Genomic DNA, 26,811 nt, shown 5'->3' with positions numbered 1-26,811 from the left:
AAAACAAGGAAGCATAAAAACCGCATTCCTGTACAATTCCCTAAAACACATTTTTTAAAAATAATTTTCCCACTTGACGATGATAATGAAATGAAACTACTCCCCCCTAAAATCTTTGTTGTTGTAACATTACCATAAATACAATTTGGAGATAAAAGGAAATGCAGAGTCGGGAAGTATACGTTTGTATATTGACAAAGATTGAAAAGAAGTGTCAGTAAGTCAAAGATCTGCTGTAAAGCTCCACCTTTCGTCCTTTCCAGACATTAAAACAACCGAAAAAACCCTCCATTAGACTACCTACCCACCTGCGCACAAACGCAAGACGACCTTCGGACTCACAAAAGCTCCGCCTCCAGAAAAACCTCCCACGTTCTGTTCCCAGGCCGGAAATGACGCAAAGCCTGCGCCGCCCGTGTCGCCGCACGCTGCCGGAGGAGCCGGGATTAAGACGCACGGCGGACTTTCCCCGGATGGTTGCCGCAGAGGGATCATGACGGGGAAGAAATCTTCCCGAGAGAAGCGGCGCAAACGCAGCAGTCAGGAGGCGGCCGCGGTACTCGCGGCTCCGGATCTCGTGCCGACCCTCGCCAGCTGCGGCAGTGGAAGCACCAGCGGCTGCGGGAGCACCGGCGGCTGCGGGAGCGTCAGCTGCTGTGGGAATACCAGCTTCAGTGGAAGTGTCACGGGCGGTGGGAGCGGCGGGAGCTGCTGGGGCGGGAGCCTCGTGGAGCGCAGCGAGCGCCGGAAGCGGAGAAGCACCGACTCATCCTCCAGCGTCTCGGGGTCTCTGCAGCAGGTGCGTGTGCGCCTGTCTCGCCGCTTCCCGCCTTCGGAAGGCGGGCTACGAACGGAATGTGGCGGCGGATGGGGCGCCGGCTGGGGCTCACTGTTAGTACGGCCACCCCAAGAGTTCACCTGTGCTTGAGGCTCGTGTTCCTAAGTCCCGGCGAACGCCACACTCCATGTCTTGAACTTCGAGTTTCTGGATTTATTGATCAGCTCACCTTTTTTTTTTTTTTTTTTTTAACTTTTGACCTCTTCCGCTCCTCTGGTCTCCTCAGTCTCCCTGAAGAGTATGGGTCGGGAGCTAGACTTTAGTGCACTTGCAAGCCAGACGCTTTACTTCTCTCTTCGTTTTCACTTTTTATTAGATTATGATTAACTCCATGTAACTTTAGAAAGTTGAGTCCCACAGTGGTTAAGGAACTTTACCCATGGTCACAGAGTTTGGTAGCTTCTACGTTTGAATTCAAATTTGACCGTATAAAAGCCATGTTCTTTATGCGCCATCAACCTGCCAAGGTACCTCCGTTTAAAAAAAAAGTTTATAACTCGGGCTGGCCGCTTAGCTTAGTTGAATAGAGCACAGCCTTATAACAACGAGGTCACGGGTTCGGATCCCCGTACCCGCCAGCTGCCAAAAATAAATAAATAAGAAGTTTGTAAGTTGTTATAAAACAGATTAATGAATACGTACTTAAATTTCATTCAACACAGAAATAAAGAGAAAAGCGTGGAAGTTCCTCTTCATGTCTGCCCATTAAGTTTATAAGCAGCCGCTTTTCATTACCCCTTGTCAGATATGTGTTTAAGTTCCTATACGTGGGCTGTATTGTGATATTTTTCCCTATCGAATCGGATAATATCCTTATATTGTTGGGGTAGATTCCTTTCTATTTGTGGTGCCTTATTTTTTTAGTGATTACCCGGTATTCCATTATAGCTTTATTGATGAATATTACGGTTTCCAGTTTTTCGTTATTACGGAAAATACGAAAACGAACACTCTTTTACATATATCTTGTGCAGGATTTACGTTAGGTTACTCTAAAAAGTGAAGTGGGTGGGTCAAACTTTATGCATTTAAAAAAACTTGATAAGTACCACCAAATGTTTTGCAAGTAAGACTACTGATTTATAGTCCAAACAGTATATGAGAATACCCATTTCTGCAAATATTCAGTAACGTTTGATATCCGTTTTAAAAAGTTTGTCTAATGGGTCATATTAATATTGTGTTTGTTTTAATTTACATTTTCCTGATTAGTAGTGAGATTGAACTTTTATATTTTTGTTTGCTGTTTGATTCCTTCTTATGTAATTGTACATATCCTCTGCCAATTTCTCTCTTTGATTGTTTTCAACTTTTCACTAAGTTCCAAATATCTTTATATAAAGTCTTGGATTCTTACCCTTTTTGTAGATATATTGCAAATGTTATAACTTTGTAAAGGTTGTACGGAGGCCTTTGGGTTTTTTGTATTTTCCTCTGCCTTCTGGATTTTTAGAAAGGTCTTTCCTAATCCAAGAATATAAAACTATTCTGTGTTTTCTTCTAATACTTTTAAACATTACATCCTTAAATTGGAAATTGTGAAAGCATGGAAGTCTATTTTTAATTATCTTGTGCCTAGTCACACTATTTATTATTAGTTTAAAATTGATTCTCAGAAAAACTTTGGTAACAGTTTTTGTGTCTTCTTTTTCAGCATAAATATTTCTTATTTTTAGTTCTTTTTGCATTATCAAGGACTTCCAGTGTAGTGTTGAACAGTAGCTTTGGTAATAGGCATTCTTTTCCCAGTCCTTCTTTAGTGGGAACATTTGTAATATTCCACAAATAAGTATATTTGTCATGGGTTTTGAAAGATATCTTTGATCAGATTAGGGAAATTTTTCTTCAGTTTTTCTTCACTGCGGGTTGTAGAGTTTTATTGATGGTTTTCTGTCATTCTGTTTATGATCAGTTTTTCACCTTTAATCAGATATTATTGATAAGTTAGTTGCTGTTGAACTGTCCTTGCAGTCTTGGGATAAGTCCTGTTTGGTTTGTTGGGTTGGTTTGTTGTACTCGGCTGGAATTCAGTATTTTTACTTTTGTGTAAATGTTTCTAAGTTAAATCAACCAATGATTTTTATTTTTGTTATGGATTGAGTTGGAAAACTTTGCATTTTTTTGGTGTCTTCAAGAATAGTTTACATCCTTTTCTCAAATATTTGTTAGGACTTGACCATTGGACAATACAGCTCTCTGGATCTGGTGGGGTTTTTTAGGTATAGTTTTTTGGGCTTTTTTTTTAACTCTTTAAAAAAATTATTTAATAGTTATAGATTTATTCAGTTTTTCTACCCCTTCCAGATTCAATTATGAATCTGATATCACCATTCTTATCTTAAATAGTTTCTATATGTCTAGTACTCCTTATGGTTGAGAGACCAATAATGTTAAGTATTGTAAACATTTGCATACAAAACTAAACTCAATTTCGAATGAGAAATAAGTGTATTTGAGAAGAAGAAAAAGTCGTTGCATGTAGATACATTTTATCTGTTGTATATTGAATTCCCTATTTTGGGGGATGAGCTTTATTGAAATATAGTTGACACACCATATAATTCTCTCATTTCAAGTGTACAGTTTAGTGCTTTTGAGTATATTCAGAGTTGTGCAGACATCACTACAGTCAATTTAAAAATATTCTCATTACTCCAAAAAGAAACTTTCTTTGTACTATATTGTACCCTAATACCCCCACCCTGACCATCCCTAGGTAACCACTAATTTACTTCCCTTCTCCATAGATTTAGAGATTTCTCTGTTCTTGACACATCATGTGAAGAATGGAATCATATAATATGTGGTATATTGTGCCTGGCTTTCACTTAGCATAATGCTTTCAATGTTCATTTGTGTTGTAGCACATAGGTTCATTCCTTTGCAGCACAAAATTTCATTCCTTTTTTGTGGCTGAATAATATTTCATTGTATCGCTATACCACATTTTTTTTTTTTCATTTATCTCTTAATGGACATTTGTTTTTTTTTTCTGTCTTTTGGCCATGATGAATAATGCTGCTAAGAACATTTGTGTACAAATTTTTGTGTGGACATTCGGTTACATTTCTCTTGGATATGTATCTAGGAATGGAAATTCTGGATAATGTAACTTTTTGAGGAACCACTGAGCTGTTTTCCTTTCCAAAGCCAGTGCACCATTTTATATTCCTTTTAGCAGTGTAGGAGGATTTCAGTTTCTCTACATTATTACATTGTGAGCCATTAGAACAATACCTGACCTTCATTTTTTCTGTTTAATTATATAGTATTCTTTAAAATTTGCCTGATTTAAAACTGCTTTTTAAACAATTCCATTAGAAGATATAACCGAGAAACATACCTGACTTATGTGGTCAGGGAAGATTTTCCTGAGGAATGACTTTTGAATTGATATCTGAAGTATTGGATTTTGTTAATCTTGTGAGTATAGTATGGTAAAGAAAGTGGGGAGGAAAGGGTGTTGCAGTGAGAAGAACAATATGTACAAAAACTGCAGTATGAGGAAGGGAGGACAACAGGTTATATCTGAGTAATTCAAAGAAGGTTGTTCTGTTCAGAACACAAAGAATGAGCATGAGAGGTATAAGAACAATGGGAAATCATTGACAGGTTTTAAACAAGAAGCTTTGAGTACATGCACATTTTATTTTTTTATTTATTTATTTTATTTTTTTTAAAAGATGACCAGTAAGGGGATCTTAACCCTTGACTTGGTGTTGTCAGCACCACGCTCAGCCAGTGAGCGAACCGGCCATCCCTATACAGGATCCGAACCCGGGGCCTTGGTGTTATCAGCACCGCACTCTCCTGAGTGAGCCACGGGCTGCCCTACATGCACATTTTATATGCATTCAGGTAACAGTATACAAAACAGACCTCAGATTAGAATGCAGGGAGTCTACTTAAATGGCTATTAATGTAATCTAAGCAAAATATCACAGTAGTTTGGACCAGGCAGATTTGGAGATAGTAGGTAAAATGGACAGAAATGCCTTAAATTACTGAAATTACTTGGTTACTTTGAATATGATTAAATTATATAACAGTTTTTAAAATGATTATAGCTTCGGGTAAGCATAGTACTTTACTGTATGATGTTTGTGGTTTGTAACATTTTTGCTGCTATTCCATTTCTTTATATGAATTTAAATAGAATGTCAATGCATATATAAAACTTTTAGGTGAATGGCCACCTGGAGGAATATCTTAATTCTTCAGAAGTCTAAAATTGTAGGAAATTATTCAGTATTGAGTATATTGTCATTTGTATGTCCTAAGTGTTATGTCTTCCCTCTGTATTAACTCCTTGAGTTAACTGCGGTATGGAGAGTAAAATCAAAGAATACCGAACAATTAAATATTCTTTCCTATGGTTTTAGATAAATAATTGTGCAAATAAAGAATTTGGAAATGTTTAATGAAGTAGAATTTATTAAATGAAAATGTATGATGTCATATACATATTCTGTATATTTTAAGTAGTAGTATTTAATGGTTCTTTATTTTTTTAATTTTAGGAAACCAAGTATCTTTTGCCAACTTTGGAAAAAGAGTTATTCTTAGCAGAGCACAGTGACCTTGAAGAAGGTGGACTGGACCTGACTGTATCATTAAAACCAGTTAGTTTCTATATATCAGACAAAAAGGAAATGCTTCAGCAGTGCTTCTGTATTATAGGAGAGAAAAAGTTACAGAAGATGCTTCCTGATGTGTTAAAGGTACTTGATTACAAACATTATCAGACTTTTCACATATATAGAAACAGAACCTTCTCTGTACCAATGATTTTACTTAATGCAGTTTATCATTGGATGTTTTCATGTAAAACAAGCTACTTGAAAGGGGGTTTTGGAAAACCATAAATGGCTGCATATATTTTAAAATTTGCCAGGAAAAAATGTTTAGGCAAGAAATTTATTGACTCTGTTAAAATAATTATATTAATTACAGGCATGGTAGTAACAAAATTGAAGGTATAATGAATCTTCCGGCTGCTTTAAGAAATAATAATATACTGCTGTGTAACAGTATGCAACAATGGTTGGCAATAGCTTATACAAAGAGACTTCAAAAAGTTCGTGGAAAATGGAATTAAAAGAAAAAAATAAAAAATATAAACTTTATTTCTCAACATAAGCTCCATCAAGCTCAAGAAACTTTTGTAAGTGATGATACCAGCCATTTAGTTCATCCGTAGAGAACAGCAGGTCCTGGGAATTTAACCATGTCCATGCAATCTTTTTTACATTATTAGCTGAAGGAAAATGGCTGCCCTTTAAAGATTTTTTTTAAGATTAGGAAACATGGCAGAAGGATCCAAATCGGGACTGTAAGGTGGATGTCTAATGATTTCCTATCCAAACTCTCACAAAATTGCCCTTGCTTGATGAGAGGAATGAGCAGGAGCATTGTTGTGGTGGAGAAGACTCTCTGGTCAAGCTTTTCCGGGCATTTTTCTGCTGAAGCTTTGGCTAACTTTCTTTTCTTTTTTTCTGCAGCTGGCTGTTAGGGGGATGTGATCCCTTACCTGGGTGTTACAACACCATATTCTAATCAACTGGGCTAACCGGCCAGCCCCCTCTGGCTAACTTTATCAAAACACTCACATAATGAGCAGATGTTATTTTTCTTTGGCCCTCCAGAAAGTCAACAAGCAGAATTCCCTGAGCATCCCAAACAACTGTTGCCATGACCTTTGCTTTTGTCCGGTCTGCTTTTGCTTTGACTGGACCACTTCCACCTCTTGGTAGCCATTGCTTTGATTGTGCTTAGTCTTCAAGAGCATACTGGTAGAGCCATGTTTCATTTCCTGTTAAGTTCTTCAAAGAAATGTTTTAGGATCTCAATCCCACTTGTTTAAATTTCTGTTGAAAGCTCTGCTTTTGTCTGCAGCTGATCTGGGCGTCTGCAGTCTTGGTACCAATAGGGCATGAAGAAGATTAATTTTTTCCTCACAAATTGATGTGAATGGTCTGCCCTTGCAGGTCTCATCTTCAGTATCATCTAGTCCCTTCTTAAAATGAGTTATACATTTGCAAATTGCTGATTTCTTTGGGGCATATTCCTCATAAACTTTTTGTAAACTGTCAGTGTTTTCAACATTCTTCCATTGATCTTCACCATCAATTTGATGTTCTTGTTTCCATTTTTGCAGAATTCATGTTGCTCTGATAAGGGCTCTTTTCAAACTGTCTTATCCTTAGTGCCTCAAACTAGATCCTGTGTAGACATGTTATATATAACAAGTTAGTATGAGTTTATTTTGGTGCAAAAAATTTTTGCAACTCATACATAATTTTTTAATAATACACATTTTCCATGAACTTTTTGAAGACCCCTCATATTTCATTAAATTCATGAGTGTTTTCATATATTTATTTCTGAAAATTATTTAGGGAAATATATGTTATTCTAATTTTATAGTTGCGGAAATAGGCCTTGGACAAGTTAAGCCCAAAATCATATATCTAAAATGTATAGAGCCAGGACTTGAATATTTAAACCTTTAGGTATAAATAGGCTGCTATTAAGGATATCTGAGAAACTGACTTACTCTTTAGTTTGTTCTTTCATAATAAACATGACATTATGTATTCCCATCAAATCTCAAATTGTTCGCATATTAACTGGCAGTTTTTCAGATATCCTCCCATGAAAAGATTTATGTGAATCTACTTGAGGCTTTAATTTGTTTTATTGTAAGATTTTGCTAACCAGAGTTTTGTTTGTGATTGCAGTTTTCCCGTTTATGAGCTATATTACATAAATGCATTTTTTTAAAATGTCATTTCCTTTAGAACTGTTCAGTAGAAGAAATTAAAAAACTATGCCAGGAACAGTTAGAGCTCCTGTCTGAAAAAAAAATCTTGAAGATTCTTGAGGGTAAGAATCCATATTTGTACGTTCTGGTAACTTATTAGTTAATACTATAATAATACTCTAATCAGTGTAAATCTGAGGTGTTCTTTCTCCTACTTGGATGCTACTTTAATTTTATTATTGTGTAATCATTGAAGAGTATTTTTACTTCTGTTTGTACAGAGAAATATAGTTTATGTGTTAGAATAACATCTCAAGAATAGACCTGATGTATAGTTTTTCCAAATCAAATGTATTAGGTGACAACATAAGTTTATACACCATAATAAAATGAAATAAAAAATATTTACCAAAAATGCTGAAAAAATTAATTATTCAAAAGGCAAAGATTTTTCTTAACATATTTTTTAAAAATTTTCTGCTTTATATTCTTTCTAGCTTTTAGTTACCTGTTGCACACTGTTTCTGCTCTATTAAGACCCAGTCGCAGAGTTAGAAGGATTTTTGCAATTTGTCAACATTTATAAGTCCACCTGAGGTATACACTGCTCATGTGATACTGATACCTTTAGAATTTTGGATTTGCAAAGCACTTTTTTTCTTTTGGAACTTTGCAAGGATTTTAGCATCACAGAAGAAGAAACAAACAATGGAAACTTTCAGTTTCCAGAAATAACTTTTCTTTTAAATGTAAAATGGTTTAATGTAATTTTGTAACTCTGGAAATAGATGTATATGTATTTGTGTAGTCTGTAAGTATATACTTACATATTCTTGTTTTTCAATGCCTTATTAGTAGTGGATAAAGGAAAGGCAATGATAGATACTTAATAAGGCATTGAACAACTCATTATTTTAAATACAAGCAATTAAAGATTTAATCTTTTAACAGTTTTAAAGTCCTTTGATTTTTTGATTTTATTTTGTGCAGCTGACTGGTTCGGGGATCTGAACCCTTGATCTTGGTGTTTATAAAGTTCTTTAATGTGCATTGCTTTTAAAGATGACACTTTTTATGTAATGATTGGATCATTTCAACATTTTATAAGGATGCTTTCAATAGTTTATTTCATTTATAAGGTGACAATGGTATGGACTCTGATATGGAAGAGGAGGCAGATGATGGCTCTAAGATGGGATCTGATTTAGTCAGTCAGTAAGTTAAAAATTTTTCATTTTCATTTAAAAATTTCTTCCTTATTCCTTTTGTGATTTCTTATGTCAAGGATGTGATTGTTTTTCTGTGTTTTATTTATATAAAATAATTCAACAGTGTAGAAGGATTTATTTGTTTACTTATAATAATTGGTTTTTTGGGTACATGAGAGGATGGAGTTAATTGCTTTCAGGGTCAAGATGATTTTCTTAAACTACTACACATAGATACAGAACAACAGCAATGCCAAACTGAAGCACAATCACATCTCTCATTTGGATTTTGAATATACTCATTGTGATACCCGCTGTTTATTAAGTACTTACTCTACCAGGTATTATGTTAGTACCTTAGAATATTTTATCTCATTGAATTCTTCTACATATCTATTAATGTTAGATGATAATAGCCTCATTTCATAGATGAGATTGTAAAGTTTGTTTTATATAGGCATATATATTTTACATATAGGTATATATAATTTGATTATTGAGGTGATAAAAATGCCTAAAGTTTTGGGATGCTGACTAATCAAGAAGCAAGATGCTAATAATTTTTTTCTAGATTATTCTGCGCTAGCACTGCATGCCAAACTTTTCATCTAGTAATTTTAGCATCTGTTGATGATTTTTGCCTAAAAGACTTATATTTTTTGATAGTTGCCAAAGACCGACTTACATCTCTTTTTGCAAAGCTTGGCATTTTCCCCAAAGGATAAGGAAAGATTTGTGCTACAGGCAGTAGAATGTATAAGAAGGGATTACTGGAAGCAGTAGCATAAATAAGTAATATATAAATAAATAGTACATTTGTTTTCATTTCCAGTAGAATGCTATTGGATAAGTATCACTAAAAAAGGCTAATTTTATTTTATAACTATAGAGAACATCAAATTATCTACTTCTACTGAAGCATTGAAAAGCTAGCACCATATTGCTTGGCTGCCTCATTGTCATCAGACTTTTGGTTATCACATACATCTTGCTTAGGAGTGTCATATAGTGATTTATACTTAACCTGAGTAGAAAATCTACACTTTCCTTTTTTTTTGGCTAGCTGGTATGGGGATCCAAATCCTTGACCTTGGTATTATAACACTACTCTCAAACCAACTGAGCTAACTGGCCAGCCTTGAAAATGTACACATTTTTAATAAGTCTTACTATTGGCTTTCCTTCAGAATACTTAGCTTTAAATCATTTATACAGAGTAGTAATCTAGTCCAGATAGTTGAAGCATTTACAAAGCAAAAAAAGGTGAATAGATTCAAAGTGATAGTTGTGAAGAACTGACTTTTACAATGTGGGTTCTAACTAACTCTTAAATGCAGCAGTGAGCAAGTTGAACAGTCACAAATATTACCAGAAATTATCATAACAGCCACTTGTGGAACTGGTAAGTGCCAGATCATTAGATTCTTTGAATTACTTGAGAATAAAAGCTCCTTTTTTTTTTTTTTAAGTTAAATTTCTAAGCTACAAGATGCCAAATAAGCAATAATACTAATAGTTAACACTTACTGAGCATTTTTGTGCCAGACACTGTTCTGATCACTTTTCTATACATTCATTGGGTTTCTATAATACTTTTATGAGGTAGGTATTAACATCATTATTTTATAAATGGAAAAATGAAGCCCAGGAAGATTTGTATGCTTGAGGTCACACAAATGCTTACGAAAGTTGGAGGCAGTGATTGTTATGAAGAGATAATAGGCTCTCATGCAAATGGATCTGGCTTTCAAACCTTTAAAATACTTCATCTTCCCTAACATCATTTTATTCATTTGCAAAATGAAGATAATCCTTGCTTTATAGGATTATAGGGATTAAATGAGCTAACATGACTAGTTTGTTATTATTAATAATAATGTTAATTATGAATGGGGGAGATATACTGCAATGTGAAGTAATGAAGATGGGAAAAGGGAGATAATGTGGGAATATATTGGCTTTACCCATGTTTCTGTCTTTTCTTCCCCCTGCTTTTTGGAGCAATAAAATAACCTCTTTGAGCAAACTGGTGGAGCCAAGATAGAGGATCTGGGGTAAAACTGAAAACTGCATTCCCATAGAGAATGCAGGTAGGGAACTTCATGCTCAGGTTTTGAGCAAAGTCTGAGTGATCTGCCTTTTCTCAAAGTCTTAGGAGGCTGTTTCAGATGGCTTAGCTGGCAGAATCCTTTGAATCCTATTGGAATATGTGACATCTTTCTTCTTAATTTGTGCTTGGAGGGACAATTCAGTTCTGATAATCTGTATAGAGGGGAACTGAACTAGTGGGTAGGTTCTTAGAAAGCTCCTTCCTATGATTTAGCAGAGGAGTAAGTTTGGTAACATGTTTGGTGCTTGGTGCTGAAAATTCCCATGTTTTTCATAATCTGCTGGTATTTCACTCTCTAGTATAAGCCAATAGTCTTACCTATCTGGATGCTGAAGGAACAGTCTGTCATGAATATGCAAAGAAATTCAATAACTTGAGAGTAGAAAACGAAGCTGAGTAACTGGAACAGGCAGATTCTCTTGAGCACAGAATTAATAGAATATAGCAAGAAAGTTTAACAAAGTAATGAAAAATCTCAAGGAAATACAATTAGAGTACAAATATAATTTCAGGAACTGAAAAAATTTGAAATTTTCTAAATTCAACAGACAGACTGATAAAGAAATTAGCTGTGACTGGGAACTGAATCTTTGTCCTGAAAAATCAAGTTGGGTAAATAAATATAGAGCAATATGGAGAAAAACCTTACATTTATAGATGTAAATCCTTATATATAACTCATGGGAGCTTGGGAGACAGTTTTAGGAGACTTATCTTGCACATCCTGGGAATTCTAGAAAGAGAATCAAATAGCTAGAAAAGTGGTAAAGAAATGATAGAAGTAAGTTTTTTGAGTTAAAAGATTATCTTAAAACTATAAGGTCAGGAATAATGAGAAAAGATGTTATGGGTAGAATTGTGTCCTTCAGAGATATATGTTGAAGTTGACCTTATTTGGAGATAAGGTCTTTAAGGAAATAATGAAATGAAAATGAGATCTTTGGTGTGGGTCTTAATTCAGTCTGTTTGGTGTCCTTATAAAAGAAAATTTGAAAACACTAAGAGACACTGGGAACTAATACATATAGACCTATATTTATCTGTCTCCTATCTGTCTATTTAAATTTTTTGGTGGAATTTTCTCTCCAAACTTTTTATTTTGAAAAACTTCAAACTTAATGTAAAAGTTGAAAGAGAGATGTAATCCTCTACCCAGGCTCAGCAATGTTAACATTTTGTCGTATTTGCTTTCTCTCTCTATTGGTATTTATCCTTTTTTCTCCAGAGCCATTTGTGGTAGTTTGCTGGGGCTGCCATAACAAAGTATCACAAACTAGGTGGCTTAAACAACAGAAATTTATTCTCTCACAGTTTTGGAGGCTGAACGTCCAATGTCAAGGTTCTTGCAGAGTTAGTTTCCTCTGAGGCCTTTGTCTTTGACTTGCAGATGGCCACCCTCTTGCTCCCTTTTCACAAGATCATCCCTCTGTGTCCCACCCCATGGTATCTCTGTGTCCTAATCTCCTTTAATGAAAACACCAGTCAGATTGGATTAGGGCCCACTCTAATGACCTCATTGTAACTTAATTAACTCTTTAAAGGCCCTGTCCTAGAATATAGTCACATTCTGAAGTACTAGGGGTTAGGGATTCAACATACAGATTTTGAGGGGGACACAATTCATCTAACAACACCACTTAAAAATAAATTGTTGATGCCGTTTCATGCTTAAACAATTCATTATGAAACTCTCCCAAATTAGGGCAGAATCCCACACAGTCAGATTATCATCACCACTTTTAAGAAAGTAAACAGTAATTCAAATAATGGTATCTAATATATCACCCACAGCAAGTTTCCACAGTTAGTCAAATATCTTTTATAGTATATTTATATTTATTTATTTTAATTAATTAACTGATTGATTCCCATCCAGGATCCAGTCAAAGTTCATGTGTTCTGTTTGTTATGTTTCCTTAGACTCTTATCAATCTAAAACACTTCTCTCTGCTTTTTTTGTTTATTATGACCTTGACTTTTTTGAAAAGTTTAGACCAGTTTTGGGAATGTTTCATATTTGGGATATGGCTCATTGATTCCTCCTGGTATTATTTAACTGATTTATTATCTCCTATATTTCCTATAAACTGGAAGTTTGGTCTAGAGCTAGATTAGGTTCAGTTTAAACATTTCTTGGCAAGAATACTTAATAGATTGGGTGACCATATAATTTGTTTTTCCAAATCAAAAGCAAGGATAATAGACATAAACTGTGTGATCAGTCTGTTCATAACTGATACATGATACAATTGACGTCAAGTTTTTCACTATTTATACTGCAAAATTTGAGTACTTGGTTAAGGTGTTCTAAAATTTTGGATTCTTAAGGATAAAGAGAAAATGTAACAGGCCATTTGACTAAAAAACATGTTATAAAGGAGTTGCATTTAATGTTGGGTTTGTTTCTAAAGTAATGGAGTAGGACTTAACAGTTTAAAAATGATAGAGAATAAACAGCATTTTTGCTCTTTTCTCAGAATCCAATGCAAGCAACAAGGAGAACAAGAAACAAACAAATTATCTTGGATGAAATTAGGAGGTGTTCTTAACCTCAAATCACAGTATTTGATGAGAGGCTGTTAAATGTAGAGATTATATTAAATAATGTGGGAAAGTACCTGTGGAAGACTTCTTTATGTACAAATTTCGAAGATGCAGTGTACATTTTTCCAAAGTCAGAGGAAGGGATTCAGGGTAGATGGAAACTTGAATGTTGTTCCTTTTTTCCCTTCACTGCTAACTACAGTATATCTGTTTCTCCCAAGTCACATGGGTGTGGGTATCGTATGTCAAGTAAGATTTGGGGTTTTCGGAAATCCTGGCAAAGATAACGTGTACAAGGTGTTTGCCTCATGGCTGAACAGGTACCTGTTGATCTGCATTGGAGAGGCTGATGGGATGATCATAAGGTGATAGATCTTGAGGAAAACTTGGTCTACAAAAATCTGGGAACTCGCCTGGGGGAGAGGAGAAAGCTGAGGAATGGGAAGGGGGAAGTCAATATAGATCTTTGTGAATATATATAGTCTCTTTCACTGTTAAGAATTGAAGATAGAACTGAATGGGCCTAGTATTTCCTATCTCTGAACCTGGGAGAGCCTGAAAAAATTGGGGAGTAGATGTCTCAAAAAATAGTGGTCTTTTTTTTTACACTGTGGACCTATGGAGGGAGACACTCCTTTGCTTTATGCCAGTTTGGGGACAGTTACTAAACCTGAGCCCCAAGCATGTGACCATAAATGTATACATATACACATTCATGCATACATATATAACATCTCTAAAGGACCCTAACATCTAGGGAGAGGAATACTTGAAACAAAGCACAGGCCAAGGTAAATTAAGCTACTGGAGGAATAAGATGAACTCTTCCAGAAAAAAAAAAAAAAGAAATGAGTTTTTATGGAAAACCCAGTGTTGCACAAAAAAAGACATTCGTGGACTAAAAACCATGATTTTCTAACTAAATTCTGTAGTTTAGTCAGAGTAAAGGGATTGTCACCATTGAGATCCAAATTAGTTGCCTGTAGGAACAAGTGCAAAAACCAAAAATTTTAAAAGGTGGAAATCATAAGAGAAAACAATCAGATAAGCTAGATAGCTTCACCATCCTTATGTATGATAAGTAGTAAACCTAGAAAGAGAAAAACATGGAAGAGAGGTAATGATTAGATAAATATAGGAAAATTTTCCTGACCTGAAAAAAAGATTTGAGTCTTAAAAGTGAAAGTGCTCACTGAGTTCTAGACAGGTTGTAGGGAAAAATAGATTGAAGCAAATCTTTTTTATAAAAAGAAAATCTAACAACCTTCCAGACTGAATACCTCATGTAAGAAGGAAAAAGTGTCAGAGTTTTCAACTGCAACATCAAAAACTATCAAACAGTAGAGTAACATCTTTACATAACTGAAATTGCAACCCAAGGATTCTGTACTTGGTCAAGATACCATTCATCTGTTGGGTGAGTGAAAAAAAGATGCAAACAGGTGAGAATCCAGAGATTATATTACTGAGGAAAAAATACTCTTGCAGGACTCAAGTCAGCAACAAATGAACCATAATAGAAATCCTAAGATGGAAGGAGATGTAGAATATAGGAACATTTATATTATATTTGTTATGTATTATAATAAATTTCTTACATAAATAAGTAATATGTAAATGGATATGTCAGACCAGTGCTGTACAATAGAACTTTTTCAATGATGGAAATCTTCTATGTTTATGCTGACTAATAAGGTAGCCACTGACCACATGTGGCTATTGAACATGTGAAATGTGGCTAGCAAGCAAGGAACTGAATTTTTAATTTAAATCTAAATAGCCACATGTGACTAGTAGCTTCTATGTTGTACATTATAATGTTAGACTATCTGAAATGTGTAGCATAAGTGTTAAAACAAACATACTGAAAGGGAAATGCTAATACTAGTCAAATTTTATATTAAACTGTATTCACAGAATTTAGGGGGTGGAGAAGGTTGTGGGTGAGAGGAAGACGGAAAACACTCCAAAAGCTTCATCCTTGGTGGGAATCACAATGGTAGAACAGGTGGAAGGAGAGGAAGCAGAGGGGAAAAAGAATGCCTTTATTAAAGAAATAGTATGTCTCATTAAGGGAAATAGTGCTGTCTTATTTTCAAATTATGCTATAAAAATACATGTCTGAATATAAATTTCAAGAAAGGAAAGATGATTATAGGTGGAGTGTAAAACTGTTCTAAAAAAACAGATTTATAGAAATAGTGGCCAAAGCTATAAAAGCAAAGAAAAGGATAAAGGAGGAAACAACAAAGTAAAATCAGTAGGAGATATGAAAAGATGAGAGGAAGAAAATAAAATTTAACAATGATTTCACTACATAGTATTGGGGGAAATCTAAAAAACAGACCATCAGTTAGGAGTCTTGTTTTATGCTGTTAGGAATACAGCAAGCGAGCAATACAAGAACGTAGGATTATAGGAATATAGCAAAGAAAACTGAAAATAAACAAAGAGGTAATAAACTTTACAACCTGTAAAATAGGGAGTGTATAAAAGAAATTTAAACAAGTTATAATAAAAAGGAGAGCTCTTTAATCTGAAATACGTGAGACAAAAAGGACGTAGGAAAACAAAATTTGTAACCTTAAATGCCTTCATTGTTAAAGAAGAAAGATCAAAGATAAGGAACTGTATCAGTCACGGTATAATCAAGGGAACAAACCACAGTAAGTGTAACAGAACTTAGTTATCAAAATCTAGAAGTTTGGAGGAGGCTTCCCACAGAACTGGGACTCAGCTCTCAGGATGAGATTGCTGCCAGTATCTCAGGAGCTCTGAATAGGGAGAACTGCCTGGCTGGTGCCGGGACCTCTGAGAGGGCGTGATGAAACTGGGAGTGCCCCCAAAAAGCTGGAGACAACCAGCTATTGCTGCCAGGCTAAGTGGGTGTAGCTGAGACAGTGCTGACAAGAATAGTAAGCAAACAGAAAGGAGAAAGTCTCTTTTGCTTCGTAATCTTCCTCTAGTGCCTCCGAGTTGAAGAATTTAACAGCAAACAAGCTTGAAAGTAGTAATATATGCAGACTTCCATTCCTAGCATCACAGAGCTTAGTTTAAAGGGAAGATTTAGATATGAGAGATAAAAGCTTAATGACTAGTCCAGGAATTTAGTTCGTATCTTAAAGGAATTAGAAAAATAACAAATAAACCAGAAGAAAGTTGGAAAAACGAAATAACAAAGGTAAAAGTTAAAACTAAAGGATAGAAAACACAACAAAAATAAAAAGGATAAACAAATCCATATACTTTGTCTTTATAAAGACCAGAATATAGAGAAACTTCTCTTGTCTGATTAAGGAAATAAGAGCAATTATGATTAAGATTAGGTGGAAAGAAGGAGACATACCATAGATATGTGTGAGTTTAAAAGAATGAGGATCCACATGCGGCACTGTGTAAACAAACTTGAAAATAGCAAATGGATGACTTTGTAGCGTAATACAAATTAACCAAATTGACTCCTCCAAGAGGTGGAAAACTTGACGAGATTAACAAAGAAGAAATTAGAAATTTGAGTAAGGACCTACTGTTGAAAAAAACACCAAGGCAAGATGGATTCACAACTGAATTATGGATACGAGTCAATCTATGTAATGTATTTACAGCTGATAAAATGTTCATTAAAGGCCAGCTGTTATTATTTGTGAACAGATTACACCTATGTTATTTAAAATAGCCCAGGCCCTAGGTAAAGATCAATAGGTCTTCCATTTACTTATGGTTTCTGCATAGCTTTAATACCAAAATGGTGCCCCCCAAAAGTGTATGGGTGATTATAGACCATCTCACTGGTGAATAAGATTTATAGATGAAAAAGTTGTATGTGTAATATTAGCATATAAAATCCAGCAATGTGTCAAGTGAATAATTATACTACTGACCAAGTAGAATTTACTCCAGGAATTTACAAGGAGACTTAACTAGAAAAATCTATTAGCATAATTCATATCAGTAAATTAAAGAAAAACATACAAGTTTATAAGTAGATGCTAAAGAGGCCTCTGATAATATTCAGCATTTATTTATTTATTTATTTATTTATTATTATTTTTTTAAAGATGACCGGTAAGGGGATCTTAACCCTTGATTTGGTGTTGTGAGCACCACGCTCAGCCAGTGAGCGAACCGGCCATCCGTATATGGGATCCGAACCCGGGGACTTGGTGTTATCAGCACCACACTCTCCCGAGTGAGCCGCGGGCCGGCCCAGCATTAATTTTTTTTTTAATTGTATGTAAGCTATATAACATGGTGTTTTGATATACATAGTAAAATGATTGCTATAGTCAAACCAATTAACCTATCATCACCTCACATAGTTACCTTTTCTGTCTGTGTGTGTATGCATGGTAAGAACACCTAAAATCTACTGTTTTAGTAAATTTCTTGTATACAGTATCATTAATTATAGTGCTCATGATGTACATTAGATCTCTAGACTTATTCATCCTATGTAACTACAATTTTGTACCCTTTGACCTCCATCTCCCCACTGCCCTCCCCCACCACTACCATTCTACTCTCTTTCTATGTATTTGACTTTTAAATTCCACATATAATTGAGATCATGCAGTATTTTTTTTTCTGTCTGTCTGACTTATTTCAGTTTAGCATAATGCTCTCCAGATACATCTGTGTAGTTGCAAATGGCAGAATCTTCTTTTTAAAAGCTGAATAATATTCGTGTGTGTGTGTGTGTGTGTGTGTGTGTGTATGTGTGTGTCTATGAAAACATCCTATTTCTTTATCCATTCGTTGTGAATGATGCTGCGATGAACATGAGAGTGCAAGTATTTCTATAAGATTCTGATTTCATTTCCATTGGGTCTGTACCTAGAAGAGACATTGCTGAGTCATATGGTAGTTCTATTTTTAATTTTTTGAGGAACTTCCATACTGTTTTTCATAATGGCTGTACTAATTTACATTCCCATGAACAGTGTACAAGGGTTTCCTTTTCTCTGTATTCTCACCAACGCTTATTTCTTATCTTTTTGATAATAGCCATCCTAACAGGTATCACGTGATATCTCATTGCGGTTTTGGTTTGCATTTCCTTGGTGATTAATGATTTTGAGCACCTTTTCATATACCTGTTGGCCATTTTTACGTCTTCTTTGGAAAAGTGTCTGTTTAGGTCCTTTGCTGATTTTTCAATCAGATGGTATTTTTGCTACTGAGTTCTGTGAGTTTCTTATATATTTTTGATATTAACCCCTTATCAGATATATGGTTGCAAATATTTTCTCCCAATCTGTAGGCTACCTTTTTATTTGTTTATTGTTTCCTTTACTGTGTAGAAACCTGTTTGTTTGATGCAGTTTCACTTTAGTTTTCAGCAATTGTTTCTAATCAAACCTGTAGGTAGAAAAGATATAGTAGAAAACCACTTAGAAATGATAAAGACCGTGTGACCAAAACTTAACGACTCACGTGGTAAATTAAAATGAAGAACTAAACAGGAAGCCTGTTATGATCATTAATTTTCAACAGTTTCTTGGAGGTTCTAGCAAATGCAGTTAGACTGATATGATAAACTATGGAAAAGAAGAGATAAAAGTATCTCCAATTTATGAGATTATAACCCTTGGGCTGGCCGGTTAGCTGAGTTGGTTAGAGTGCGGCCTTGTAACACTTAGGTCATGGGTTTGGATCCGCATACCGGCCAGCTCCCTGCCCACCCCCAAAAGGTTATAACGCTAGAACACCTGAGAGACTCTAGTTTAAAAAGAAACTAGAATTTGATAGTATCAACTATACAAGATGTGCATTAAAAAAAATCAACTTTTCTATCTTCAAGCAGAAACATTTAGGGAATTGGGAAAAAAAATTCAATCCAAAATAGCTATAAAAACTATGATATACTTTCAAATGCATCTAACAGGTAACTTAAAAGAAAACTATAAACTTTACTAACAGACAAAAAACAGTGATCTGAAAAAATATACTTTATGATATAATCTATTGGGAGGGAAAGGATTCTTAAATAAGATTAAAAACCCAGAAATCACTAGTAAAAAGATATATTTATGTGAAAATTTTTTAAAAATTTGAATGCCAAAATATGTCATAAAGTCAGTAACCAAACAAAAGATCTGGAACAACTTGCAAGCAAGAGATAATCTGAACAATAAGATTATAAGATTGAGGTTGAATTCAAGGCAAAAAGCTTTATAAGAGACAAGGGCAATTTATAATAAAAAAATGTGAAATCCACCAAGATGATCTAATAGTTATGAATATATGCCTCAAATATACTTTATATATACATACATACACACACATATGTACATACACATGTGTACAAACTGTATATGTAGTGATATTTTGTTTTTTGGATTTTTTTTTTGCCAAAACCTTGACTTTGGGGTTATCAGCACCACATTCTAACTAACTGAACTAACCAGACATCTTTTATACAAACATATATATATATATATATATATATATATATAGTTTTTATAAGGCAAAAACTACAGGGATCTTGATGCGAAATGAAGAAATGCATTAGTAGTAGGAACTCAATTTCATCTCATTTGACTCATGACAGGTCAACTGGATAAAAAGTAAGTATATTGAAAATCTAAATGAATTAAGTGATATAGACTGTGCTGTATATTCTGAAAACAAAACATACCTTCTGTAGAATATGAGGGTACTTCAAAAAGTTCATGGAAAAATGAAACTGAAAGATAATACCAATATTTCCATCAACTTTTTGAAAGCCCCTCATATTCACACAAATTGATAATTTCGTTCGTAAAATGTCAACAAATTGACCTCCAGCTCCCGCGTGATCCAGCTTGCCGGAGGCGGCTGAGGGCCATGCGGCTTAGGAGGGATCACTGGTAGGCGGGGCCACACACCAGAGGGCCACCCCCATCAGTGGTTGTGCCAAAATCAAAACCGGCCCGCTGCCCACGGGTCAGGTTAAGTTCAGCAGCACTAACACCTGTGGCCACCTCCAGCCCTCCCTGCCTGATGCGCCATCACAAGGCTAGGATGGCCACCGAGCCCAAGAGAAGCTGCCAGTATCCAGCGACCAGCACTAATGGGACCAGCATCAAGAAAATCTTCAAAGGGAACATCAGGGAACATCGCTGCAGGGAAGTCAACATTTGTATATATCCTTAAAAAGTCTGTGAGGATTAGAAAGTAGTTCCTGAAACTGTTGCCAGGTGGTGCAGTGTTCAAAGTACTCAAGGTGAATTTGAGGAACTGACGATATCTCAGAAAAGTGGTGGGAAATGTTCTTCAGATGATGTCTGAGAAACCTGAATGATGGTCTTTTACCTTCCAGTCATATGCCTGTCTCAGCCAAATAGAGCTCAGCTTGCCTCTCTAAGCCGCAAGCTCAAAGATGCAGAGAAACCTGTATTATGTTTTGAACGATCTGTGTATAGTGACAGGTATATTTTTGCACCTGCTTTGTATGAATCTGACTGCATGAATGAAATAGAGGTGACAATTTATTAAGACTGGCATGACTGGATGAATAGCCAGTTTGGCCAAAGCCTTGAATTGGATGGAATCATTTATCTTTAAGCCAATCCACAGAAATGCTTAAATAGAATATATTTACGGGGAAGAAATGAAGAGAACGGCATTCCTCTTGAATATTTAGAGAAGCTTCACTACAGATATGAAAGCTGGCTCCTACACAGAACACTGAAAACCAACTTTGATTATCTACAAGAAGTGCCTGTCTTCATATTGGATGTTAATGGAGACTTTAAAGACAAATATGAAAGTCTAGTTGAAAAGGTCAAATAATTTTTGAGTACTCTGTGATCTTGTTGAAGACTGCAGGCAGCCAGATAGTTCCAGATACTTCAGCTTTGTGTATCTTCATAGTTCCATATTCGTACAAGTCTCTAGAAAACCCGTTTTTAACTGTTTTTGTTCCAAGAAATATTTTTTTTAAATGAATTCTATGTAAAACTTTATGATCAGTTTCTCTTTTCTGTTCTGTTCTTTTCCTTTCTTTTCTTTTTTCTTTTCTCTCTTTCTTATTTAAAAAACAAAGACATTTAATTATCTCTTACTATGGGAAGTCTGGAGATAGATGGTTCAAGAATCAGTATAGTGGCTAAACATTATACAAGACCCAGCCTCTTTCTATCTTTCCCCTCTGTTGTCTTCCTCGGCAAGTTGGCTTTTTTCCCTGGTACTTCTCACCTCACTGGTGACCAGTTTCTTAACTGGAATCTTTAATGTTACCTAGTAAATTGTAGTATGCCTGTGTAAGTTAGTGTTCTAATTGAAAGTTGAAAAGCAGAATTTAAAGAATCCCTAGAATAAGAATTCTGAAATTTTATTTTAAATGTTTTATCAAGTGCCTTCCCTTCCACCTTAATTTATGTTGAAGAGAAGACCAGGTTTAGTGTTGAATCACTTGACTGATATTTATTAATGTGTCTAGAACACATTTGTAGAGGAGCAGATTAGGCTTTGTTCCCACCTTGGCAATGGCTTAACCTATCTTTATAAATCATTTAGTATTTTCCCTACCTTTGTTTCTTCATTTGCAGTATGGGTGATGCTTCTTTCATCCTTTTACATGGGATTTTGGAAGATTAAAGAGGAAACAGCTGAAAGTTATTACATGAGTATAAAGATTTAGTTTACATGGAGCTTAAAATAGCTACCTGCTTTCTCCTCAGGCCATTCTTTTGGAATGGAAAATTATTATTACAGTTAAAAAGGTTTGTTTAAACTATGATTGTCCTTAAATTATTTGAGGTGGAAGTACAGTTTTCCGTAAATTTCTTCCCATTTTTATAGGTAATGTTAGTGGAGCAAAAGGAGGGATGTTTTTCTATTTTATCCTTTATTGTTCCTGCACTGAGAATGAGCAGTCTTTCTTCCCCTTTATACTAAGTGAGAAGTCAAAAGAGAAACAAGGCTAAGGTGGATTATCTTAGTTAAGTTGTCTAGTTCTACCTCTTGTTTCTTGCATCATTCTGCTTTTCCTATTGCCTGGATTAATTAGGTAGCTTGCTATTTTAAAGTTTAAATAAAAGTCCCACATTTCTACTTTGAAAAGAAAAAAAAAAGGTCAATAAATTCCTCAAAGAAAAGGTTCAGGAATCATTCTGATTTTACAGCAGTAAGCTAAAATGAACAATGAAAAAGGTTGGGGAACCTCACTACATATTTTAAAACTCAACAGCTTTTGGATTAAACAGGAATTATAAACTCTAAAAACTAACAATAAAACACTGTAGAACCGCTTTGAAGGGATACAGCTAAAGTGGTGCTAAGAGGGAAAATTTAGCTTTAAATACAAATTACTAATCCACAAATAATTAAAATAAGTGAACTGAGTACCTAATTCAAGAAGTTAGAGGGAAAAAACAATAAAATAAATTTTAAAAAATAAAAGCATACAGATAATGTCATACTTACTTGTAAGTTAAGGTTTTTTTTTTTTTTTTGTCTTTTTTGTGACTGGTAAGGGGATTGCAACCCTTGGCTTGGTGTTGCCCGCACCACGCTCAGCCAGTGAGTGCACCAGCCATCCCTATATAGGATCCGAACCCACGGCGGGAGAGCTGCTGCGCTCCCAGCGCTGCACTCTCCCGAGTGCGCCATGGGGCCAGCCCGTAAATTAAGGATTTTGAGATGGGAAGATTACCCTGGAGTATCAAGGTAGAACCAGAATAATCATGAGGATCCTTAAAGAGGGAGGTAAGAAGGTCAAAGGCAGCAGAAAGAGGTGGGATGATGGAAGCAGAAGTTGGAGTGATGTACTTTGAAGGTGGAGGAAGGAGCCACAAGCCAAGAAATGTAGGCTGCTTTTAGAAGTTGGAAAAGACAAGGAAATAGATTTTCCCTGGAACTTCCAGAAGGAATGCAGCACTACCTACACCTTGATTCTGGTTCTCTAAGACTTGTTTCAGGCCTATGACCTCCACAATTGTGTGAGAATAAATTTATGTTGTTTTTAGCTACTAAATTTTGTGGTAATTCATTATAGTGGCCATAGAAAACTAATACAATGTACTTGAATAAAACCTGGACAATAAGCCAGAGTTACAGATTGGTTGTCTAGAGCAATGTAGGTGTTTTGTTTGAACTAAAGAACATTACAGTTTTTTTTGAAATGGTTTCCAGCATGTAATAACCAACCAGTATCACACCAAAATCTGGTTTTCTAAGTTGCTTGAAAAATCAAATCAAGCAACTTTTCCTGGGAGGGCAAGAGATTAGTTGAAGCTGGGTGCTGTTAGTCTTTGTATGACATGTATATTTCAGTGTGCTGCATAGTACTTCACTTACCCAAATGTTTAATGTATAAAATGTTTATAAAATGAGACAATGGTTGAAGGGAAAATATACAAAGGTCAAAGGCTGGCCTTGGAAACAATTATTATCAGTTTGTCTTCTTATCAGTTGAGACATACTCTTTTAATTTTTTTATCCTAATTTTCATGAACAAAAATAACTTCAAATATGTTTAGATAAAATAATCAGTGTTATTAGAAGTACTCAAAAAATTTAATTTTTTTGAGTGGATGATCTGCTTTATTATAGTTTTAATTGGATAGGACATATATATTAATAGGATTGTCTAGGAAGCTGTAAAGTGACATCTTTCAATACATATATGTATACATGTGTATATGTGTATGGTATTTAATATACCCTGTATATATTAGTTTTCTTTGGACTCATCAGAGATTTTAAGATTCAGAAGAATGTGTTTGTGTACAAGTTTAAAAAAATTATAAAATTATGTTTATAGTTCTTCTTTATCTCCTTACATTGCCAGCTTTATATGTTCAAATTATATTTCTTCTCTAAGGTCAGCTTTCAAATTCATGTTTTTCTTCGCAAACTTCTCTGATCTCTACTGCTGTTTAAAAGATTATTTGCCTACTCTTATCTTTTTTCATTTTTTACTACCAAAAATAACAAGAAAGCAGTAGTTATAAGAAATTTTTGACTGTGTGCAACTTTGAAACATGAAATTAATATATTAATCTATAACAATTTTAATGGGAATGAGATTTAGAAACAAGATATAACATAACATCCATAGTTTCTAAATGTCTTCATTTAAAAAAAGTGGGATTGTTACCATAAGGAAGTAAATTTACTTGTATATTGTATAGCAGATAGTCTAAAAACTTTAATATCTGTAATTTTGCAGTGTTTAAAAACTATTAGGAATTGTGACAAGTTTGTAGAAGTTACAGATGAAAACAAATTGTTTAACAAGAATAACAATTTTAAGTGAGTAAGGTAATATGGGGCCCTGGAATTAGAGTGCTATTTCCATTTGGAGATGGGTTGAGAAGAAGCTTTATTGTTGTTAAAATAGCATTGAAAATGAGAACAGGTATTAGTTTGGCCTATAGTGTTAGATGATTATATTTTAAAGGATGTCATTATAATGAACTTTAAATCTTGAATAGTACAATAAAATAATCAGGATTGAGGTTCTCTAAATAAAAACTAAAAGTAGAAAAACATTAGGGAAATCTTAGCAATGTTTTAGAATTGTTCTCTCTAAATATCTTTTTATGACATTTAAAAGAATGTGCTTTTATTGAGTGATATTGAGAGATGTCAGTGGAAATGAAACTCTTATTTCCCTATAGATAGTAGGCAGTGTTGAGATGTCACAGTTCTAGAAGATAAAGAAATTCAAAAGTCCAGGTTCTCAAAATAAGTTATAATACAAAGTAAGATCTATATGAAAGTGTTGGAACTATTTTTCCTAGCCACACCTACTTACCTAGTAGAGGATGGGCATGTTCTCAATTAGTTATTGAATTCTGATTTTGAATGATTAACTTAAAAGAAAAGGATACTTCTATAAGGCCTTAGATTTAGGCAGTATGTAAATTGAACAATCTTATTTTCAGAATATTTAAATATCTAATAAAATTTACAAGGAATTTTTTTGTAAAGTGAATAATTCTTTGATAAGAATCATTTTTAAATCTCCATTTACCGTTGTCTCTTTTGTAAATCTGAAATGTGAATGCTTTTGTTTAAAAAAGAAGATATGGTTGTTCTTAAAATACAAAATGGTTAAAAACAGCAAGCTGGTGTTATCTACTGATTAATTACTGCTTACTGTGTGTTGGTTACTAGTTACACTGGGTTTTAGTACATTGTAATAGTTAGGTTTTTAAAGTAGTCCACAAGTTATTCCACCCTTCAAAACAGGAGTACTTTCCTGTATACTACTATTTATGGTCAGAGTAGGCACTTTAGAGAAGATAGGAAGAAGAACATAGTGCATAAATGTAGGGGTTTTAGATGTTATTCTTGAAAATTACTGCACTGTTACTCTGGTTTGATCAATTATCTTAATGAGAGCAGCAAATAGAAGTGTATGTGTGATCACTCTTCTATTGCTGAACCCTAGCAATTATATGTTGCTGTTTGTTAGTTTAATAAACTTTCATATATAGCATTACATAGCCTATCTAGTTATATTGCCCAATTGAAAGCCAGAGATTAATGGCTGTATTAGTTTTCCTATTTAGCTATCATAACACAGCTCCTCACCAGCTTTTGTTTTTAAGGGAAAAACAAGTGCATCCTTTTTGATGAGTTGGAGCTGTCCAGTGGGTTCAGTTCAGCTGTCATTAGAATACTAAGAGTTGGTGTCAATTCAAGTAACATTTATTCCTTGGGTATGTATGTATAAGTAACTTTCAGAGGGGCAGTGGTATTCAGAGAAATGCTAAACTTTCTTAATAAGTGTCAACAGAACTGAACCTTGTTGTAACACTGAGGTCAAGGGTTTGCATCCCCATACCGGCCAGCCACAAAATACCGCCACTGCCACTGCCACCCCCCCACCCCTGTTGGAAATAAGAGTCCTCCATAAACTGCTGTTATTATACTTGAATGGAATAAATTATTTGTGTAAAATTTACAGTACTCTGGAGAACTTGACTAATGGGCAGCATAAATCAACAGTACATGCCTAAGTAAATATTGTTATCTATGGATAAAGAAACAGGCCTCTGATAGACTTGAGACCTGGATTTATTGAAAATTATATACTTGGGAAACTGACCTGTGATTCAGCTAACTCATATAACCACCCTGGAATATATGGGGTTCTTATGTGCCAGTTACTTATTTGTTTAACTCTGTTATGGAGAAATTTTAATGTACAAAAAGACAGAAATACAACGAACCCTTGTGTATCTATCACCTATTATGTCCCCTTCTATATTAATTTAAAACCTCTCCTACCAATTTTTCCCAATCTGATTATTTTGAAGCAAATCTTGACTTAGTTACTTTTAAATAGGAAGCAGATAGGCACACTTTCCCAGAATCTCTAGAACATTCCTTAGAATGGGAAGGGAGTGAGCTT

At 34.7% G+C, this 26,811-nt stretch overlaps 1 protein-coding gene and 1 pseudogene across 1 annotated transcript in view; both read left to right on the top strand.

Moving 5' to 3' along the window:
* Window positions 1-427: 427 nt before the first annotated feature.
* CAAP1 (caspase activity and apoptosis inhibitor 1) overlaps window positions 428-26,811 on the top strand; it is a 98,846-nt gene continuing 72,462 nt past the window's right edge. The window contains exons 1-4 of the mRNA XM_063081095.1: window positions 428-799; window positions 5,359-5,559; window positions 7,639-7,723; window positions 8,741-8,816. Coding sequence (XP_062937165.1) covers window positions 494-799; window positions 5,359-5,559; window positions 7,639-7,723; window positions 8,741-8,816 — 668 coding nt within the window. The 5' untranslated portion in view covers window positions 428-493. The remainder of the gene's footprint in view (window positions 800-5,358; window positions 5,560-7,638; window positions 7,724-8,740; window positions 8,817-26,811) is intronic.
* On the top strand, window positions 20,466-21,254 carry LOC134365259 (deoxycytidine kinase-like; annotated as a pseudogene).

The sequence above is a fragment of the Cynocephalus volans genome, chromosome 16 (genome assembly GCF_027409185.1).
Source record: "Cynocephalus volans isolate mCynVol1 chromosome 16, mCynVol1.pri, whole genome shotgun sequence".
NCBI classification, from domain to species: Eukaryota; Metazoa; Chordata; class Mammalia; order Dermoptera; family Cynocephalidae; genus Cynocephalus; species Cynocephalus volans.
Note: the sequence above shows the minus strand (reverse complement) of the source record. Positions and strands in the feature narration are given on the sequence as shown.